Genomic DNA, 20,287 nt, shown 5'->3' with positions numbered 1-20,287 from the left:
TTGGTATTAGCTTAAGTTTGCGTGTTCAGTGTTAAAAAGTACACAGCGAATAACACTAGCTTTACTGTAGTAAGAATCATCTAATCAATCTCCCTGCTCATTCAAGTTGGCCCCCAGTAGATGGAAGAAGCAAGCCTTTCAGTGACTGGCAGTCACAATGAAGCTCGGATCGCACATACAAAATAGAATAATAAACTGGCCAGCAGTTGTCTGGTCAAGGTTCCCATTACAATAATCTTTTCAAGACCAGTCCAGTGATGGAACAAATAATCCTGGACGCAGCAACCACGTTTGATAAAGCGCCGTTTTCATGCACTCAATCTTAACGTGATATACCCTTTGGTTTACCGTAAAATGCACTTGATAGGTCAGATATATCCTCGAGAAATTTACCGAAATCACGCCCTGTACACCTACTCTGGGCTTGGGGAGGATACTGGGTACGGTGAATTACTGGCATTTGTTCTGCTGTTGTCAATATTATGCACGAGGGGTGCTATGAGTCTTGTCTTTTCCAGAGAGAGATACAAAATGGGTTGTCACATCAGATGACAGACGTGGATGCAAGTCAGCAGAAATACCGTGGTGCTTGGCGGGAAGCATATTCTTTACGTACCAAAAACTAGCTTTCAAACTAGATTGGCGAGACTGTTGGTCAACTCACTAGCTACCTGGGGTTAAACCAACCAAGTCTTTTCTTGTGACAGAAACTCATTGAAGCTGCCCAAGCCGCGAATAGCCGGCAGCCAGCAGGGTCCATGGGATTCCAACCGACCTCGTGTCATGACAATATTAGTCCCATCCTAGTCAAATACCACCGATAATAGTATGTACTGTTAATAAGTGCGGAGTATATTTCGATCCAGCTTCATACTTTCCGGAAGCAACAATGTCATTGAAAGGGCGTGACAAGATGGAGGGCGTGCAGGCCTGTGGAGACCCGGCTCCATCACGTTTGATGATAATGATCACGAAGTGGAGAAATCGAACCAGTTCCAAAGGACTGATGAACTTTTCGATGTCAAAAAGAGATGGAAATGCCCTCGGAAAAAGTCAATGGTTACAGTCAATTATGCTCTAGTGCAAGCCAGGAAGCTCATAGATCAGTAAATTTGAATAAGTTCCCTTAATGAAAAGAGTAAAAAAAAAAAAAAAAAAAAAAAAAAAACTCATCGTCCACGTCTGAATGTCGAGATCAATCAATCAACGTTTGTGACTGAGCTTCGGACTCTGGTGGGGTGCGGGGATGCATTCCCACTTCTTGCCTGACTAGCTTAGTTAGTACCCTGCGCCCATCGAAGCAGCAGGAGCAGGGGTTGAGTGCCATCATGTGCCCACTGATTACCTCACAGTTGGTTCTTTAAATGGCAACTCCGATACTTATATTGTACCTGGCAACTCGACGGCAGTTGATCCGTTGATTGCCGGCAGCATTTCTCTTATATTTCAGTGGCTCCCAGACAAAGAATTGTCACTGCTGAGTTCTAGAGATAATTCTTTTTTTTTTTTTTTTTCTCTCACTACTTTTGTCTGGAAAACGCCCAGACCTCTCGACACCAATTACCGAGGTCGACCGGCACTCCGATACCGTCTCCAAGCCAAGCCACGTTAGCTTGGACTGGTTTTCGAACCCCAAAAAAAACAAAGGTGTTCCGGTCCTAACTCAAATATCCCACCACATCCAACTCAACCACCCAGAATACAGCTTGGAGCAGAGCTGTGTTGCAGGGAGACTCGCTCACCCTCCCCACTTCAACCTCGCGTTGGTTGTCTGCTCCAGTGACAGCCCGACACTGGAATCTTGTTTTCCCGGCAAGAGACGGAGCTCGGTAGTTCTTTTGCCGATCCACAGCCAACCCTCCCCTCACTTCTCCAAACTTTCGTCTCGGGGCAAGACCCCTCAAAACCCGAGCATATATTTCGGTTGTACAGTTCTACAGAGGCCTTCAGATTTCGAGATCGCCAACGCGTCCGCTGCTTGTTGCAGCTCTTCAAATTGCCCAACATGTATACGACATCATTTGCCTTTTTTGAGGCGCTATGGGAAGCCGGTGTCACGCATTGCTTCGTCAATCTCGGTTCTGACCATCCTAGCATTATTGAGGCTATGGTCAAGGGCACACGCGAAAAGAAGGGCCAATTTCCGAGAATTATAACATGTCCCAATGAGGTAAGTTCACCCTGCAATCACCGATGTCTTCTTTCCCCCGAGAAGCGGAGGACTGACGGACCTGACCTCGTAAAATCATGTAGATGGTCGCCATGTCCATGGCGGATGGCTACGCCCGCCTGACGAACCAACCCCAGTGCGTCATTGTCCACGTCGACGTCGGCACCCAAGGCCTTGGGGCGGCGGTGCACAACGCATCAACGGGACGGGCGCCCGTGCTTGTCTTCGCGGGGCTTTCACCCTTTACGATCGAGGGTGAGATGCGTGGGTCCCGTACCGAGTTCATCCACTGGGTCCAGGACGTGCCGGACCAGAAGCAGATTGTGAGCCAGTACTGCCGCTACAGTGCGGAGCTCAAGACGGGAAAGAACGTGAAACAGATGGTGGCCAGGGCCCTGCAGTTTGCAATCAGCCAGCCTCAGGGCCCCGTGTACCTGTACGGTGCGAGGGAGGTCATGGAGGAGGAAATCAAGCCGTACGAACTGGACAGGAAGCTTGCCGAGCCGGTCGAGCTGGGCGCATTGTCGGCCAAGGCGGTGCAAAACATATCCGAGGCGCTCGGTGGTGCAAAGCAGCCCATCCTCATCGTGGGCTACGCTGCCCGTAACCAGGAGGTCCCTGCTGCCCTCGTCGAGCTCGCCGATACCGTGCCCGCTCTCCAGATCCTCGACGCGGCGGGAAGCGAGATGAGCTTCCCTGCAAACCACCCCGCCTGGCTGGGCCTGCGGTACGGCGCCGCGCCCGAAATCGAGACGGCCGACGTCATCATCCTCCTAGATGTTGACGTCCCCTGGATCCCGACGCAGTGCAAGCCGCACGCCAACGCTCGCGTTTTCCACATCGACTCGGACCCGCTCAAGCAGATGATGCCGGTATTCTACGTCTCTGCCGAGGCGCGATACAGGGCCTGCAGTCTGACGGCCGTGCAGCAGCTCGCCGCGCACCTGAAGGCGAACAAGGCGCTGATCACGAGTAAGACGGAGGCCGCCGCCCGGGAGAGCAGCCACAGCAAGCTGCTGGCCACCATCGAAGCGCGCTGCAAACCGCACGACGACGGGACGTTTGGGGCGGGCTACGTATGCCGCAAGGTGAGGGCTTCGGTGCCCGAGGACACCATTTTCGCTATCGAGGCCGTGACAAACACGCTGTGGACGCACGATGCCCTGCAGCCCATCCTTCCCGGCACGTGGTACAACTGCGGAGGCGGTGGGCTTGGATGGTCGGGTGGCGCCGCTTTGGGCTTAAAGCTCGCCACCGACACCATTCACGGCGGCAAAGGCAAGGGCAAGTTTGTGTGCCAGGTTGTCGCCGACGGAACTTTCCTTTTCAGCGTCCCGTCCAGCGTGCACTGGATCGGAAAGCGATATGGCATCCCGGTGTTGACCATCATCCTGAACAATGCTGGTGAGTAGACTCTGACTTACTTTGAATCTTCAATCACATCTATGCCGATGCGATCGTTACTAACGCGCGTCCGCACTCTCAGGCTGGCATGCACCCAAGAGATCCCTCCTCCTGGTGCACCCGGATGGCGAAGGATCGACGGCGACGCACGAGGAGCTCAACATTTCTTTCGACCCCGTACCAGACTACTCTGGAATTGCCAAGGCCGCAGCGGACGGCGATTTGTTTGCGGCGAGGGTGGACAAAGCGGTTGACTTTGAGGCCAAGCTGGCCGAGGCGATCAAGGTGGTCAATGGTGGCATGTCGGCCGTGTTGGACTGCAAGGTTGTCCCTGGAAGCTAAACATATTAACAGCTTTATCAATAGGCAGTCTTTTTTTTCTTCTTCTTGTTTTTGGTTAGACTGTTCCAGACTTGTGCCTGCTCGTCTGATAATGTATGCATGGCTGCCGGGCAGCAAATTGCAGTCCGTACCGAGGATGGTACGAACAGATTGGATGAAATAGGAGCTCCTCGAGTCGACTTTGTTTTTGATGCAAAACAGTTCCACAAACGTGATGGGTGCACGAGGAAACTAGGTATAAGAGCTCGTTGTGTGGTCTTTTCGGGGATGGTGTGAATAAAGCTTCCAGACTCAAAACGGAAGAATTGGCCAGACTCGGTCCGAAACAACCCTGAGTGCTGAAAAGAAATCAATTTACCGGCAATTGGAATTTTTACCCCGCTGCGCATTCCCTTGACTACCGCCAGTCCGTCGGTAGGACACGTAGTCGCGAAGAGAAAGACCAGATGAACACAATTCTGACATAGAGGCGCCTTTTATTATCCAGTTCAGACCTAGTCTAGTAATACAAGGTTGGGACCAAGCATAAGCTCTTGAATAGTGTCGTTTAAATCAGTCTAGCATTGCAAACTCATCTCAGCAGCACATAGTACTTTTGTGGAGATGCATTCAACGACCCACGACTCTCTTGTTTTCGATGGATAAAGACAAATTGGGGATCTACTCATCATCGTAACGTATGGATACGTGCACACGTCTTGTCTTCTTCTTCTTTACTGGCAACACCATCGCCACCCCAACCTATTCCCAAAGAATATCAACGCTCGAACTTATCGGGTTAAGCGATCATAATCACTCTGAATCAGCTTGGCAATGCACCTTGACCATCTTCACCAAGGCGAAAAAAAAAAAAAAAAAATCGCCACCCTTGGATAGCGAGACAAGCGAGGCCTTTGCCGAAAGACGGCTTGGACGGTTCGCTTGCCTGCGCCGCCCTGTCGTGAACTGCGGAAAAGCCCCGGCTCCGCGGGCCCTGCATTTGCTGTAGATAAATTGGCTTCTGTTGCAATTTTTGCTAGATGCAAATCAAGCAAGCGTCCGATCATAACCAAAAGTGTGATTACAAATTTAGAGTGGCAGCTTCCGTCAGTTCTTTTATACGTCCCATCTGATCTGGCCTGACCTTTCATTGTCATTGACTCCAGAAGAGGAAAGCCCCAGGGCCAACAAAGCCCGCTCTCAGCTGTCGGGATCTTTACCCGACAATAGCGCCAATCCCGGGGCCCTTGTCGATGCCCCGCACCCAGTGTCTGTCTGTCTTGCGCACAGGCATTTTGGATCTGCCAACACAGAATTGAAGGTTTCCCTCACGCAACACGGGACCAAGAATTCTTGTGGTTTGAAAACCCTTTTCGACACTAAAGAAGAAGAAAAGTACACCAAAACAAACAAACAAACTCACATGCAACAGGCCACATCAGTCACAAAAAGCAAACCAGAGCACACCCACCTAGCGTGTCCCCGTCGGTTTGGATCGTTCAAACTCCCAAACCTCGTCCTTTCGGACATTATTCGGCAGTGCTTGAAGCAAGCAAAAAAAAAAAAAAAAAAAAAAAAAAAAAAAAAAAGTCGAGACGACCACGAGACCATGAGTGTGGGGGCCGCCAAATTAGACAGCCTCTCGGAGCCACCTGGGCCCTGAACCGTACGACTGAGCCGGCATTTACACCGACGAGACAGACGCCCCCGTTTGCACCAATCCGTGCCGCATCAGACCAAAGCCGACGAATTGACCTAAGGTTGACTTTAATCGTTTCGTGCCAGCCAATCTACCGAGTACGATACAATTCACTGCCGTCGCACTCGAGAAGCGAGCGGCACGAACGCTAGCGTCAAACTCCAGGGGTTATGTCTCCCCGCCCAGAAGCCGACGGCGGGACAGCGGCCGCCTCAGCATCGCCGCAACCACAATCCTCGACGCCGCCGGGATCCAAATCGCCCTCACCGCCCGACCAACCGCCTCCACCACCGGACCCGGCAACTGACGCTCACTTTTGCGCCGACGAGCACACACAAACCACGTCGCCGCCCCTGTCATCCCCGCGTACCGAACAGCAATTGCTAGACGAGCTCGACGATGACATTTTCAGCATACCGCCTGCCGCAGCCATGCGTCTACTCGGCTCCGGCATCGAGGCGCTTGTCCAATCAACCGGTGACATACCACCCAGTCCCGCCCCCGAAAGACCCGAGGCCCCCCGGATGCGTGGAATGGAGGCGGAGAAGCAGGACATTGTGCGCTCGCACTCGGCCAGGACGCTGGTGCGGTTGCGGCTCGAGGCGGAAGCCAAGGCTCAGCGGGCTGCCGAGGCGAGGGAAAACAGTCGGGCTGCGGCGCAGCAGGAAGGGAGATGTATCGACGGCGTCATGCTGCGGGACGCGCCACCAGGGACCAGCAGCGGCGGCGAAGGCGGCGCACACCCACCCCCGTCGACGCCCGAGCCATATACAGTGGTGGGCGACAACGCGCAGCCGGTGAACGTACAGCACAGCGTAATCACGCGCAAGTTCTACTCCAAAAAGCCGCCGCCCATCGGCATCGCCGACTACCTGGCGCGGCTGCACCGCTTCTGCCCTGCGTCGACGGGCGTGTACCTAGCGACGTCGCTGTACCTGCACCGGCTGGCGGTGGACGAGCGTGCCATCGCCGTGACGCGGCGGAACGCACACCGGCTGCTCCTGGCCGGCCTGCGGGTGGCCAACAAGGCTCTCGAGGACCGGTGCTACTCGCACAGACGATTTGCGCAGGTTGGCGGCGTCACGGCGTCGGAGCTTGCCCGGCTCGAGATTAGCTTCTGCTTCCTCGCCAGCTTCGAGCTGGTCGTCAATCAGGACGAGATGAGGAGTCATTGGAACGTCATGCGGAAGCCGCCGGACCCGCGTATGAGTCCTAGCGGCAGCGGGTTTTTGCTGGGAGGTGGGTACATTGAGGATGGGTCCCAGACGGCTGCAGCGGAGGTGGACGACGGCGGCGGCGGTGGCTTGGAGATGAACCTTTCTAGGAGGCCAAAGGCGGCCTCAGGCGATAGTGAGGTGTGACCCAGTGGCATGGTTTGAGTCCGAGCAGTGCTGAGATTGTCTATGGCCGGCTGGGCACGTGAAAGCTCATTATGAAAATCCGGTGGGTTTTGTTATCCAATTGATGGCATTTATTGAAAATAGCAGCATAGCGGGTCTTCTTGGTCAGGTTTTGCGTTTCAGGGGTCTTCCTTTAAGTCACAAGCATTTCATTCTTTGCCCGTTGGAGACAGACCAAGGGCAGCAATATCGACTACAATTGGAATTATCGCATGTTCCGTAAACTGCCCTTATTTAAGCAGAGTACTGTTTATATAGACGTATGATGCCAGTATTTCAAGAAGTGTTTTTGCGTTCCATGCACCGGTCAGAAAGCGGATGTTCTCTTCAGAACTGTCCCATTATCAGCGTCCATGGTAGAGGAAGGCTGTCGGCAAGCATCGGCAAGCTACCCCGCCGCTCTGACTTCATATCGCTCCACAACCAGGGTTCTAATGCAGCGGGGCAAATTTGCGGGCACAAAGCTACGACTGACTGGTGACAAAGCAGCCCGGCAGCCTACAGTGACCGAGATAAGGCACCTCATACAGCGAGACTCCGGCCCCCAATTGATTTTGGTGCCGCCGCACCAGCGCATAGCTCAGATGCATATACTGCGCTCCATCTCAAGCGTTTATCCACGACGAACTCTGTCCCACACACGACCACAACTACGACTCCTGACAAACTTTAGGCCGTTTGCGTGCTGGACAAACGCCACATATCCAACCGCGTCACTGCGATCGCCCCAAAGTTTCTCCCGACCACACAAAGCCTCGGCTTCACTAGAGCCCCTCCGTACCTCCTGTCGCTACGGCACTCGTGCGCTAACGATGGCGACCAAAAACTACGATGATGTTCTCAAGGGCAAGTATCCCGCCAAGGAACACGCCAGGCGCGTCGTCGAGCTCATCCGGTCTAGCCAGCCCGACGCCAGCGGGGTTCTTTACCTGGAGGGACAGAAGACCAAAATGATTGAGGATAATGACAGCGAGGAGCACTTCCGGTACGACCACAAAAACGCAACTTGAGGCCTTGCCGCCCTTTATGACCAAAACTGAGCAGTCAATGGCAACAGACAGCGCCGCTACTTCTACTACCTGACCGGCTGCGAACTCCCAGACTGCTACTTCACCTACGACATTGCCACCTCCCGCTCAACTCTCTACATCCCGCCTGTTGACCCCGAATCCGTCATCTGGTCGGGCTTGCCTATGTCCGCCTCGGAGGCGCTGCAAAAGTACGACGTCGACGAGGTTCGCTACACCCACGAGGTCAACGCCGCCCTAACCAGCCTTGCCGAAGCGGCCTCCTCGTCCACCGTCTATGCGATCCCGAATCAGGTCTCGGACAGCATAACCTTCCTCGGCTTTGGAGCAAAGAACTTTGACGTCCTCAAGCCGGCCATCGAGCGCGCGCGCGTAGTCAAGACTGACTATGAGGTCGCCCTCATCGCCAAGGCCAACGAAATCTCGAGCGCCGCCCACCTCGCAGTCCTGAAACGCGTCCGGCACGTCAGCAACGAGCGCGAGCTGTACGCCACCTTCCTGGCCGAGTGCATCAGCCGCGGCGCGCCTCACATGGCCTACCACTCGATCGTGGCCGCGGGCCGCGCCGCCGCGACGCTGCACTACGTCAAGAACGACGAGCCGACCGCGGGCAAGCTCAACCTGCTGCTGGACGCCGCGTGCGAGCTCAACTGCTACGCATCCGACATCACCCGCACGTTCCCCATCTCGGGCAGCTTCACGCCCGAGTCGCGCGCCATATACGACACGGTCCTGCGCATGCAGCTCGAGACTCTGGCCATGCTCAAGGAGGGCGTGCGGTGGGACGACGTGCACGTGCACGCGCACCGCGTCGCCATCGAGGGGCTGCTGGCGGCCGGCATCTTCAAGAAGGGGTTTAGCGTCGACGAGATACTCGAGAGCAGGACCAGCGTCGCTTTCTTCCCTCACGGGCTGGGGCACTACCTCGGCATGGACACGCACGACACGGGTGGCAATGCCAACTACCAGGACAAGGACTCCATGTTTAGGTATCTGAGGGTCAGGGGAACGCTGCCGGCTGGTAGCGTGATCACTGTCGAGCCAGGCGTAAGTTTTCCGCTCGAGTGACAATTTTTGGGCGTCGCCTCTTTGCTGACTTGTTTTCTGTTGTCTCTTGGTCAGATCTACTTTTGCAACTTTATCATCGAGCCTTATCTCAAAGACGAGAAGCACTCCAAGTATATCGACGCCGCGGTGTTGGACAAGTACTGGGATGTTGGTGGTGTTAGGTATGTGACAAGGCCCAACTCTAGGTTTTGACACTTGATGTGTGCTGACTTCTTGCTGTGCAGGATCGAGGACAACGTAGTGATCACCAAAGATGGATATGACAACCTGACGACGGCCGTAAAGGACGCGCAGGAGATGGAGAAGATCATCTCCTCAAGCTAGGTGTGATAGTATTTATTGACGGAATATGATGCATGACGCTACCCACTATCGCGCTTCACTTTGCTTACGACTTATGCTTGATTTTCTGCTATACTTTTGGCAATTATCGAACATTGATCATATCCTGGCTGTACAAGGACGCAGAACTTGCATCGTAATGGTTGTGACTAAAACAATGTGTTCGGATGCATACGCCCAGCTCAAGTCTGTGTAGAGCAACACGCAACGTCTGAGGTTGGCCGCTTCGAGTCTGAGGTTAGGCAGTTTACCCGACGCTGTTGATGGATTTCGAGCTAAGCGTCATATGCTGAAGGTGACACGGCCATCGATACTCAAATACGAAACTGTCGGCAATTCTGGAAAAAAGATGGATGCTTTGCAACACGCATTGTAGTTTGTGGATGGAGAAGAAGCATCAAATATTGTCCCTCGGCGCATTATATTATATGTAGGGCATTAAACCCAGCAAGCCACGATGAAGCTTCTCAGGATGACTGAGTCTGAACATTTACGGGAATTCACCAGTTCCCAGGAAAATCTTCAGCTTCTCATCAAGCCACTCCACGTCGACCTTGCTTTGTCCCGGTCCTCCAGCCCTATGCGTAGAAGAAAATGTTAACACGTTCCATTCTCGAAATGCACTCGTGAAAAGGGATACTTGCCAATGGCCCCATATCGATGGGAAAGCGATGCACTTCCCGACGCCCTCTTTCATGCATTGCACCTCATGCTCGCTGTCCTCCGGTGGGAAGTACAGATCAGTCTTTCCAGGCAACACCAAAGTCTTGGCCTTGATGCCCTTCATGGCCGATTCGAAACTCCCGCCGTAGGGCTCTTGATTGGAGACGTCTCCAGCCTGCCATGTGTGGAGCATCACGAGCATGTTCTCCGGATCTGGGGGTCAAATAGTATGTCAGCCGAGTACTGCAACTTTCGTGTGCAGATCTTTGAATATTGCACTTGAGGGGAGGAGACAAGAAAAGAGTGTCATGGCTGAAAAAAAAAAAAAAAAAAAAAAAAAGAACCTTTTGAGCAGGCCCACGCCTCCCAGAACCCGACCATGAAATCCTCCAAGCTCCCGTATCCCATACCCTCGTATAGCCTCTCGCGGTAAAAGGCCTGGCTGAAACCCCAGCCGGCGTAGACCCTCCCGAGCGCCTTGAGACCCGTGACCCTTTCCTGGGCCGTCCAAGTCCGATACCCGCCGGCGGAGCCGTTCTCGCCGGCGCAGCTGCCGGCGGACGAGGCGCCCTTGGCGGCCAGCAGGGCGCTCTTGACGCCCTCGAGGAAGACCTGGTTGTGCAGGCTCGTCCTGGCGCTGCCGCAGAAGGGCACGGCGAGATCCATAAAGTCCGGGTACTGCGTCAGCCACTGGTAGGTCTGGGCGGCGCCCATGCTCCAGCCCAGGACGGCGCGCGCGCGCGAGATGCCGAGGTGCTCGGTCGCCAGGCGGTGCTGCGCCGTGACGTTGTCGCGGAACGTGACGTCGGGGAAGGGCCTGGTCCCCGCGAGGTGCGGCATGTTGCTCGGGCTGGAGGACTGGCCGCCGCCGAACAGCGCCGGGATCACAATGTAGTACCGGGCCGGGTCCAGGGCCCTCCCCGGTCCCACGAGCCAGTGGTTGTCCGAGATGCTCCCCGAGTACCACGTCGGGTAGATGATTGCCGGGCTGCTGGGCTCGCCAAAGGTCTCGTAGGCGATGAAGGCGCCCGGGAGGATCTCGCCCGAGGTCAGCTGGAAGTCGCCGAGGGCGTGGGTTTTGACTCCCGAGCCGCTCATTTTTTTTTTTTTTTTCTTTTTCTGTTGGTTTTATCGAATGGTTCTGGGGATGCGATGTTCAATCCCAGATTTGGAAGTGAGAGAGGGGAGATAGTAGGGGAGATGGGTGGGTGCTACCAGCACTTGGCGCCTGGTCTAGTCTAGATAGTGCTTATCGAGGTTCGTTGGGGCAGCGAGTGCGAGTCGAGTCGTCTCCGCACATCAAGGCCATTATCGCGGGGAATGAGGGGGAATGGACTTATATGTCCAGGTATATGTACTTTGGCTAATGGTCTGATCAACAAGCTAACTTCCCGACAACAAACGGAGGGGTATTGTTCATCCGATACTTTCTGATAGAGGTTGGTAAATTGGAAATGATGAACGCATGGCAGATGTTTATTCCCGAGTTACCAGGTCATTTTTGGCGTATGACAGGGGTTAATGCAGAGCAAGGACTGCTCATGGCCTGATTACCAGCTCAACAGGACCGTTTGCGGCTGAAATCTAATCATGGTTTAGAACCGTATTGAGTCGTTGTTGATCGTTGAGTCGGTCAGAGGCATTGTTTGGAACAAGTTGACGGTCGTTCGGTATTGACTAGAGTTGTTGACTATATCTCCGAAAAACTGATAGGAAATAAGAATAAGCAGCAAATGAACCAGACCAGATACCCATCGTGAAGGCAACTCTCCGTAATCCTTGCGGTAATCCTGCTCCTGTCCAAGAGTCATCAAGTGATTATTTGTCACCAACAAGATCCATAGTCCATTAATCTATGGAGACGCATCTACCGTAATTTCCTGCCGACTTTGATTAACAATTGACCTAAAGCACCCGCCTGGTAACCTTCATAAACATATCCTTGTGAAATACGACATTGAAATTCTCCTCTTTGACTGGGTTTTTAGTGTCGACGACCTGAAAGTCGAAGCGTCGGAGCAACTAAGTTTCCCACGATAAATGGTCAGCAAGCAAGAAAACCAACATTTCGAATGCATATTTCACCCGCTTTCTCATGCCAATGAAGCGAATCGGTTTCTTGACTCACCTCAAAGTAAACCTTGTTGAGCTCCATAAAAGCCACGTTCTTGCCGGCACACATCCACCGCCCGTACCCAAAGACGAGCTCCGTGTTTGCGGCCATGCGCATCCGCGTCTGCTCGTCACACTCGGTCCACCTCTCGGGCCGGAACAAGTCGACGTCGTGGCCGTAGACGTCCTGCCGCATCTGGATGCTTTTGGCGCTGACGCCGATGCGCACACCGGCGGGGATGAAGACGCCGTCCATCTCGTCACCTCCCGGAGGCACCTCCTTCATCAGGACGCCGGTGAAAGGGGGGTTGAGGCGCAGACCTTCGTAGATGACGGCCTGACAGAGAGAATGACATGAAATATGTGAGTATTCAAGCGTTGAATGGAGAGGGAGGGACAAACAAAGAAAAAAGAAAGAGGAAAAAAAAAAAACAAGCGGTTGAGAGAGTCGATTTACCTGAAGGTAGGGCAGCTTTTTGGCCGTTTCGTGGTGGATGACGCCCTCGCCTACCATTCCAGACCGCACCGCCTCGTCGATCTCTTTCTGAAGCTTCAGGTAGACCTTGGGTGTCGAGCAGAGACGCAGCAGGGTGCCACGTAGCGCCGTCGCCGTCGTGTCGGAACCGGCCACGATCTGAAGCATGACCTCCTGCTCGCACTGGTACTGCGAAAGGCCGTTGCGCACAAATGATCCCAGCATGTCGGGTCGGTCTTTGGCTTCGGGTCCGAAGCGTGTGGCCACGACTTCTCTTAGAGTTCTAGATGACGGAAAAGAAAAAAAAAAGAAAATTGTCAAAAAAAGACGAAGTCAGCTTCGCTGGAGCTTTATTAGCTGGATGATAAACAAAAAAAAAAAAAAAAATGGACAAGACAAACCCCATGATCTTTCCAACTCCCGTCTTGTCTGTAGGTGTCGGACCAAACAGCTTGAGAAACCACGAGCTGAAGAATACACTTCCCGCCAGCGGCCACTCGGACGAGACGATGATCAGGGGGACCACGTCCCTGATGGCCTTCATGTAGCCGTGCACGTCCATGTCGCGCTCCAAGAAGCCAAAGGCGTTGCTGTAGGCCAGCTTGGTGATGGCATCGAGGGTAAAGTACTGCATGGTGGTGGCCATGTCGACGGGCCTAAAGGACGAGCCGTCACCGAGGCCGCCGCCGTGATCGCTGCTCAGGTACTTGCGCTCGAGCAATCCGATGAGCGCCCGCACCTGGCCGTCGATGTCGCTCTCGAGGTTCTCGTTGTCGCGGCCGGCGTAGCCCCTGCCGGCCTTGGCCTTGAGGGCGTCGTGGTGGGCCGTGTCGAGCGTGCTCAGCAGCGAGTCGCCGTACGGGTCCAGCTTGGTGGTGCGGTACCAGCTGCTGCGGAGGTAGGTGGAGCGCGCCGACGACATGCGCCGCACCACCTCGGGCGAGTCGGTCATCAGGTCGTTGGGCCCGATGCGGACGAACGAGTGCTCCGGCACGCGGTACTTCTTCATGGTCTCGTAGTAGATGGCTCCCTGACGGCCCCTGACGCCATTGTAGGCTAGCCACAGGTACGAAAAGGAACCAAGGAGCGGGCCGGGGAAGCCGCGGAGGCGGCGGTATTCGATTGTGTAACTCGCTGCCAGGTAAACAGCGGCCAAGGCGAGGATGCTGGGGAGCCAGTGCTTGGCCAGCACGTCGGCGGCTTCTTGCAGCAGCATTTTGGGTTTTGGGTTCTTGAACGATTTGTCACCAAACTTAAAAAGGGTGGGAATCGCCAGATCTTGAAAGACTTTCGGTCTGATTTCAGGCTCGTTTTGCGCTGTTATGGCGCACAGAGCCCGGTATATATAGCCCACCATGCCTCTTAATGGAATGTCACATCCTCCTAAACTTCTTATAGTAAGAATGGCGACCCGAGGAGGGATTCTAAACCCGAAAAGGGATTATTCCGTCGCGTATCCTGACTTCTCCACTCTCGTCAAGGGGTCTGCATGTCGCTGAGTGAAAATCAAAAAGAATAAGGTGTGCTGGAGAGCAGATGTGATTGGTTTGGTTGAGATGTGCATATGCAGAGAATGGCTTGAGAGGCGGGGGGGCTAGTATGCAAGCCATGGAACTAGCAAGCACATATTGAGAACACCACCCTTCCGGTGATCAACAAGAGTCCAGAACTGTCAGCATGGAAGGGATGCAAACCCCGCTTGCTGAGTTCAGCTTGATTGCAACGTGACACTTCTAGCAACAACTCTAGTGTCTCTCCTGAGCGCTGTTTATCCCGCGACGTGATGGTGATGATCGATGAGGATGTCATTTGTTCACATAGATTTGCTTCTGAAAGTTCGTAAGTCTAAATAAAAAAAGAGAAGGAAGAAAAAAAAATACATTTGAAGAAGATTGAATCTTATGCCTTTGAGCAAGGCTCGTCTGTCGGAGATTGGACGGTGTTGACAGCCAGATTATAGACCTTCAGTCCTCCCGTGTGCGGTACCCAGTTCGGCTTTCCAGACGCATCCTTGGCGACGGTAAATGCCGCGTTTCCACTGATAAAATTAACCATGTTAGCCCCGCTCAAAGTCCGCACCCCACCCCACGTCATCTTATATCCCGAGAAAGAAGAAGCTAAGGAAAAGATAGATCTTACTGCGCCTGCGAGCAGTTGCCCGGGGTATAGATAGTCTGGATGATAATCTTGGCGCTGACAGTCTGCGTCTTGGTGTCATCAGCCACCAGCGTCGATCCCTGGATCAGATGCCACCACGCCTTGTTGCCATTGGGCGGCAGGAGGTTCTGTTTGACGGCGACAATCTTTTCCGGCGTGTCGAACACTGAGCCGGCCACGATAAGCTGACCACCCGGCGCGAAGAAGTCGCTAAATGTAGTGGTGGCGGCCTTGTCCTCCGAGATGCGGTACCACCTTGATTGTGTGATTGGGGCCGGGTCAGCAACTATATTCTCCGGGCACATTCATGCGGGAACCACAGTACTTTTATTTTTTTCGGGCAGGGGAGATTTGATACCTACTCTTCAACAAACTTGGCAAAGGCGGGATCAACGTTATCCCCGGCTTTGTAAGGGTCCATTGTTACTGGTGAAGCAACAGCAATGGTAGCTGCGAGGCCGAAAGTGACTGAAGAGAAGCGCATGATGACGATGAAATAGAAGTAAATGCTGTGGGGTCAAAAGAGTGACTTGGGTCTAAACCTAAAAAAATGATAAAATGCAAAATAGAGGGTTGCGGTTTAAACGAATGTGTGAAATGCGTGCTAAGTTGGATCCAAATGGCGATGACGATAACACAGGATGTCTTTTTCTCCTTTCCTCGAAAATAGTGGATGGAAGCAATGATTTTATATATAAAGCTTCACCTGGAAATAGCGGAGGGTATCCTATCCAAAAATGGTGCCATTGACGCAGGTCGCACAGCTCATCTAACTCAAATCTCGCCAAGCCGCTCACAATCCATATTTAGTCCCACCCCTTTTTGTGTGAACCTTTGCAGCTGTCAACGGCTACTCCGCATAGAAAGCTTCGTTTCTTCCTTCAGGTACCCGGAGGGGCGCAGAGGGGCGCAGTCTCAGGGGGTAAAGGCAAGGTCATGACTAGCAGAAAAAATGTTTGGGTTTTCCGTTTACCGAAAGAAGAGATCTACATGACCAAGGTTTCGCTCCCCTAGGTTGCTGAATCAACAAGGCATACATTTCGGCAATCTGTATAAAGGGGCAAGACGGGCCCGGCCGAGGAAAGCGGAGCGCATTTTTTTTTTCAAAGTAGCTTGACGACAAATCATTATAATCATTTGATTCCCCAGACTTTCTTTGAAAACCGGGTTTTTTTGTCCACTTCATTCTCTCACTAGACTAATTCCCCTTGCGCTATACTATCCACAGTTTAGCTTGTCAAGCGCCACTCTCTTTTTTCTTTGCCCTCCGATACGATACAACTTGATTCCAGTCGCGATAATGAAGTTTCAAATTCTCTACACTACGGTCGCTGCTGGTGCTGTAGCTGCTCTTGATATGAGCAACTATGCACCCAAGCCGGGCGTACCGGTTGAGTTCAAGCCCTTTTACGAAGCGTAAGCAAAGACAAGATAAGAACCAAGCAATTATTATTCTCTTTCTGTTCCGTACTGACAATAAAGAACAGACTCGTGGGACAAGCCGACGACATGTCCGCAACCACCTCCTTTACCGATTTCTTCACCAGCACAGGCCGACAGACAACATTGACACTCGACTGCGTCGGCCCCGCAGCTATCCTCAAGTGCAAACAGGGGTTCCTGCCACCAGACGGCAGCAAGACGCTGAGCCACTTCCCAAACACCGCCTTCGTGGTGAGCAACAACGACACGGCTACGGTCTTTGAGGTTCAGGGACGGATCGAGCACAACTACGTCAAGGGCAACTGCTCGCAGAACTACTACAAGACCCAGTACACCGTGCTCAAGAAGGACCAGAGGGTCGAGGCCATGGCGAACTTGACTCCCAAGCCAGAGCACCAGGTCACGTGGTACCACGACTACTTTATCGACCCCCCGTTTGTGCCAAACAGCGTGCCTTGTGACAGCCTGAAAGGCAAACAATGACGCGGGAGCATATATTTATGAAGAGGCAAGCCGAGGCTATCTGCTGTGGCGTTTGTCATTCTTTTTAGACATGTTTAGATTATTTTTTTATGACCCTGCCCCTCGCCCAGATAAAGGGAGCAGAAGAACGTACGCGATAATTGATCTCACCTTGGACTCAGATTCCCATCAGACCCGAAGAAGCGGGACTGGTTGCTATGCCCTGCAATACACATCCCACCTTTCGACCATGTCCACGTATTTGCACTTCCAAGCATGAGAAAACTTGGAGGCTTCTGCACAACCGCAAATCCAACTCATTACCAATACCCTATCGCATTTGGCTTATTTCCACTGTAGAGCTGCGACGAAACATTCTTACCACACTCAAAACTGTCATAGCCTCGCCAAATTATTATAATCATTACTACCATTAGTATCGTGGGTCGGCCTACACATGCCAACAAAGCTCCGCTAAGAATTGGCCCGGATAAATCACAACTTCTGTACCAAACATCGAGTCGCCCGTCACTACTGGCCTCTGTCCAGCGGCTGTTCCATTTCGAGAATCTGCCGAATGACAACGAGCATGGGCTGGCAGGCGGTCGCGGATTGCCAGATATCGCTTTGATCAATCATGGTGCTTTCCACCGTCCCAGCCGCCGAGAGACCTACCTCCTCTGAGGAAACCGACAAGGCGCCACCGAACTTGCCAGTTCTGGCGCCGGCGTCTTGATCCATCGTAAGTGCCCGAGGCTCTGGATCCTTGGAGCGCCACTAGCACTAGAGAGACGCTGGAACTGACGTCAGCCTTTGCATCGCATAGCCAAGGTTTGCTCATTTTGTACCGCGATAATTCAGCCCTCATACAGACACAGATCTCTGCTATCAATACTAGCAGTAGATTGTATCGTTTACTCCGTCTGCCCCCGATCAACATTCAGATCAATTTGAACATAGCACTCTGCCCCCACAGCCTCAAGCTGTGGCCTTGTCCCGTTTGACGGATACACAACTACGCTCATGCAGTTGAATGAATTTGACAGTAGTCCTAGGGACCGCACAGTGGACGCGCTGGAATGCAAGGTTTTTGAATTCAGGAGCTGAATCTCGTGTCAACGGTTGTACAAACAAAGCAATTACCATTATCGTAACAAATTTTGTTTGCTTGGTGCTTCTGCTCCAAATCGACACTGACTACTGTAGTCTTGAATCAAGTTGAATGAAAGCCAGTCCATCGACCATCGGCGCAGTGCATGCAGGAACGTTGGTCCTCCAGATCTGGATTTAGAGGAAACTTTGCCCCTGGCTTCACGACTATAAACGGCAGGCAGCACCTTAGAAAGACACGAAACTATCGCCCCTAGCCGGCAGCCCCCTTGCATAGCCGCTAAAGCCTGACGCGATGGCGTCTTTGCGAGTCTAGACGCCCTCTTAGCGCCATCGAGCGCCCACCTTACGAGGCTAACGGCGTCTTCGTTGCCAACGGATTACGCGGGCCCCCTTATTTATGGCTTGGTCGAGGCGCACAGCGGAATCCGTGTGTTGACACTGTTGAGGGTATTTAAGAGGCGGGTATTTTCTTGACGTAAGTGTTTCAAGGAATCCCCGATGGCATCTATTGTTTCCTTCGTTTTCAGCAGACATAAAACTGATTCCCACCCTATTGTCTCTCATTTCCGTCGTTGCTGGACCTGAGCACACAGTTCTTTTTTTTTTTTTTTTTTTGAAAGAAAAAAAAACAGCGACAGTAATTTATTTGAAAAGTTTGAATCGAACAATCAGCGACGACACAGATACTAAGATCAACGCCCTCACAGCACAATGAATCTCATCAGCATCCTGAGCAAAATCACCCTGGCCTCTCTGGTCGGCGTGACCCTCGCCTCCCCCGCCGCGACAGTGCCAACACCAGACTCCCCAATATCCACCCCACCTGCAGAGGAAAAAGCAATCCCGAAAGTTCCGGACAACATCGTCCCGACCGACGACGGCACATGCGGCCTCTTCAAGAACGGCACGACGTGCAAAGACACTGATCACGGCCCCTGCTGCTCACATGGCGGATTTTGGTATGTGCACGCAATCTAGTTCATCTTGCGTCTCGCTCGCCCCTTTCCGCGTCCTCATGTATGGAAGTCTTTTGTGCAATCTCGAATTCTGACGCTTTTCTATCTCGTCAGTGGAAATGGGCCTAGTTTCTGCCTCGAGGGATGTCAGCCCCAGTTCGGCAGCTGTGGCAAGGCCGCCATGGGAAGCGCTGCACCAGCTGCGCAGCTTGCTGTCCTCCCTGTCTAGGAGTGGCAGTGTTTTTCTTGCGACGGGAGCGCGTTTCTAGAGGTGGCAAGAAAGAGACTTTTAAACAAAGAAATTGGGTGAGAGGATCGTTTTGCGCAGGTGTTGGCGTCGGCTTTTGGTTCTTAGACTTTCTTTTTTTTTTTTCTTCTATTACATATCCGATAACACATCTTGGCTTCTTGTACGGAGCTTTTGAAAGGGAGGGAACATTCAAGGCCATTTGCATCAAAACCTGTTTACCAGACATACTGATAAGCTATGGATTGCATATCCACACCAAGAGGCTTGTAACTTTGATTTTGCCGAAGACACTGATCAAGCTGCTGGGCATGCGTAGACGTTTGAAAAATCTCACATGTACCACGAAGATCAAAAACTTAAAATCATCGTGGTCCCCAAAAAAACGCATGCCTGCTGTTTGGAATTTCCAGAATTCGCCGGTTGGTTCGTCTACAGACATCTTTGCGCAACTGGAAAGTTATTAAGCTCCAATATTTAATGTTTGCGCACCGACGTCTAATATGAGGTGGATTTCGGGCAACCCCTTTATTATTGCTATTAGCAGCTGTTCAGCGTTGTTGTTGCAACCCGTTTCTCGTACAGGCAGTAACAATACACCGTTTTTATTTTGAAACAGATTTTCAAACAAATGAGTCGATATAACGCTGTCCCTCCAAATTAAAATCTCGCACAGAACGCGGTAATAAGTCGCACGAATTTTTCGTTCCATTAAAACCAATTGTTAAGTAAATTGAAAATCACGCCCAAATCCTATAGAAATATTAACTTGTCTGTACTACGGGCTAGCCCCCGAAGGCTGGAGTGTCACGTGTGCGCCCGACGATTCAATGCATACGGCAATAGATCAAAAGATCCAGCAGTACCTGCACTTGGCAGATACTTTGTCGGTCCCAACTATACAAGGCGTGTCACCTTTGATCGTGACATTTTTGAAAACAATTCCAAATACAATTACAAAAAGAAGACCGAGGTTAAAATAACAATAGTCATTGTATTTAAGTATTCAATTAAGTTGGGATTTAAACGATATACGTGCGGTCCGAATACCTAACTTTTCAAATACCCATGGAATTCAACTGGCCCTATTTTTCGTCCGGAAAAATTGCAATTACTTTTTCTTATGAAAAAAGTAAATAAAATCTAACCAATTAGAAATAGTAATTCCTACTTTTTGGTTATTTTACACTTAGTTCCTTTGCGTAGACGAGGTCTATGAAGAATTGG

The 20,287-nt window shown here is 52.2% G+C and overlaps 8 protein-coding genes across 8 annotated transcripts; 4 read left to right on the top strand and 4 right to left on the bottom strand.

Moving 5' to 3' along the window:
- Positions 1 to 2,005: 2,005 nt before the first annotated feature.
- Positions 2,006 to 3,916, top strand: PpBr36_02542 (uncharacterized protein; the record flags this gene model as incomplete). The annotated part of the gene is made up of 3 exons (XM_029889723.1): positions 2,006 to 2,170; positions 2,254 to 3,574; positions 3,657 to 3,916. The coding sequence occupies 3 exons, from the start codon at positions 2,006 to 2,008 to the stop codon at positions 3,914 to 3,916; spliced, it is 1,746 nt and encodes a 581-aa protein (XP_029753621.1).
- A 1,848-nt stretch (positions 3,917 to 5,764) lies between these two features.
- On the top strand, positions 5,765 to 9,414 carry PpBr36_02541 (uncharacterized protein; the record flags this gene model as incomplete). Its single annotated transcript, XM_029889722.1, has 4 exons — positions 5,765 to 6,949; positions 8,056 to 9,069; positions 9,145 to 9,251; positions 9,315 to 9,414. 4 exons carry the CDS (start codon positions 5,765 to 5,767, stop codon positions 9,412 to 9,414), a joined length of 2,406 nt encoding a protein of 801 aa, XP_029753618.1.
- Positions 9,415 to 9,922: 508 nt separating this feature from the next.
- PpBr36_02540 (uncharacterized protein) lies at positions 9,923 to 11,193 on the bottom strand (the record flags this gene model as incomplete). The annotated part of the gene is made up of 2 exons (XM_029889721.1): positions 9,923 to 10,308; positions 10,440 to 11,193. 2 exons carry the CDS (start codon positions 11,191 to 11,193, stop codon positions 9,923 to 9,925), a joined length of 1,140 nt encoding a protein of 379 aa, XP_029753619.1.
- An 807-nt stretch (positions 11,194 to 12,000) lies between these two features.
- PpBr36_02539 (uncharacterized protein) lies at positions 12,001 to 13,898 on the bottom strand (the record flags this gene model as incomplete). The annotated part of the gene is made up of 4 exons (XM_029889720.1): positions 12,001 to 12,117; positions 12,224 to 12,544; positions 12,665 to 12,965; positions 13,084 to 13,898. The coding sequence occupies 4 exons, from the start codon at positions 13,896 to 13,898 to the stop codon at positions 12,001 to 12,003; spliced, it is 1,554 nt and encodes a 517-aa protein (XP_029753245.1).
- Positions 13,899 to 14,581: 683 nt separating this feature from the next.
- PpBr36_02538 (uncharacterized protein) lies at positions 14,582 to 15,323 on the bottom strand (the record flags this gene model as incomplete). The annotated part of the gene is made up of 3 exons (XM_029889719.1): positions 14,582 to 14,720; positions 14,822 to 15,094; positions 15,202 to 15,323. The coding sequence occupies 3 exons, from the start codon at positions 15,321 to 15,323 to the stop codon at positions 14,582 to 14,584; spliced, it is 534 nt and encodes a 177-aa protein (XP_029754291.1).
- An 816-nt stretch (positions 15,324 to 16,139) lies between these two features.
- PpBr36_02537 (uncharacterized protein) lies at positions 16,140 to 16,765 on the top strand (the record flags this gene model as incomplete). The annotated part of the gene is made up of 2 exons (XM_029889718.1): positions 16,140 to 16,255; positions 16,327 to 16,765. 2 exons carry the CDS (start codon positions 16,140 to 16,142, stop codon positions 16,763 to 16,765), a joined length of 555 nt encoding a protein of 184 aa, XP_029753246.1.
- A 510-nt stretch (positions 16,766 to 17,275) lies between these two features.
- PpBr36_02536 (uncharacterized protein) lies at positions 17,276 to 17,585 on the bottom strand (the record flags this gene model as incomplete). The annotated part of the gene is made up of 2 exons (XM_029889717.1): positions 17,276 to 17,521; positions 17,550 to 17,585. 2 exons carry the CDS (start codon positions 17,583 to 17,585, stop codon positions 17,276 to 17,278), a joined length of 282 nt encoding a protein of 93 aa, XP_029754294.1.
- A 983-nt stretch (positions 17,586 to 18,568) lies between these two features.
- Positions 18,569 to 19,042, top strand: PpBr36_02535 (uncharacterized protein; the record flags this gene model as incomplete). The annotated part of the gene is made up of 2 exons (XM_029889716.1): positions 18,569 to 18,816; positions 18,928 to 19,042. The coding sequence occupies 2 exons, from the start codon at positions 18,569 to 18,571 to the stop codon at positions 19,040 to 19,042; spliced, it is 363 nt and encodes a 120-aa protein (XP_029754293.1).
- Between the last annotated feature and the right edge of the window lie 1,245 nt (positions 19,043 to 20,287).

This window comes from Pyricularia pennisetigena, chromosome 3 (genome assembly GCF_004337985.1).
Source record: "Pyricularia pennisetigena strain Br36 chromosome 3, whole genome shotgun sequence".
In the NCBI taxonomy this organism is placed as follows: Eukaryota; Fungi; Ascomycota; class Sordariomycetes; order Magnaporthales; family Pyriculariaceae; genus Pyricularia; species Pyricularia pennisetigena.
Note: the sequence above shows the minus strand (reverse complement) of the source record. Positions and strands in the feature narration are given on the sequence as shown.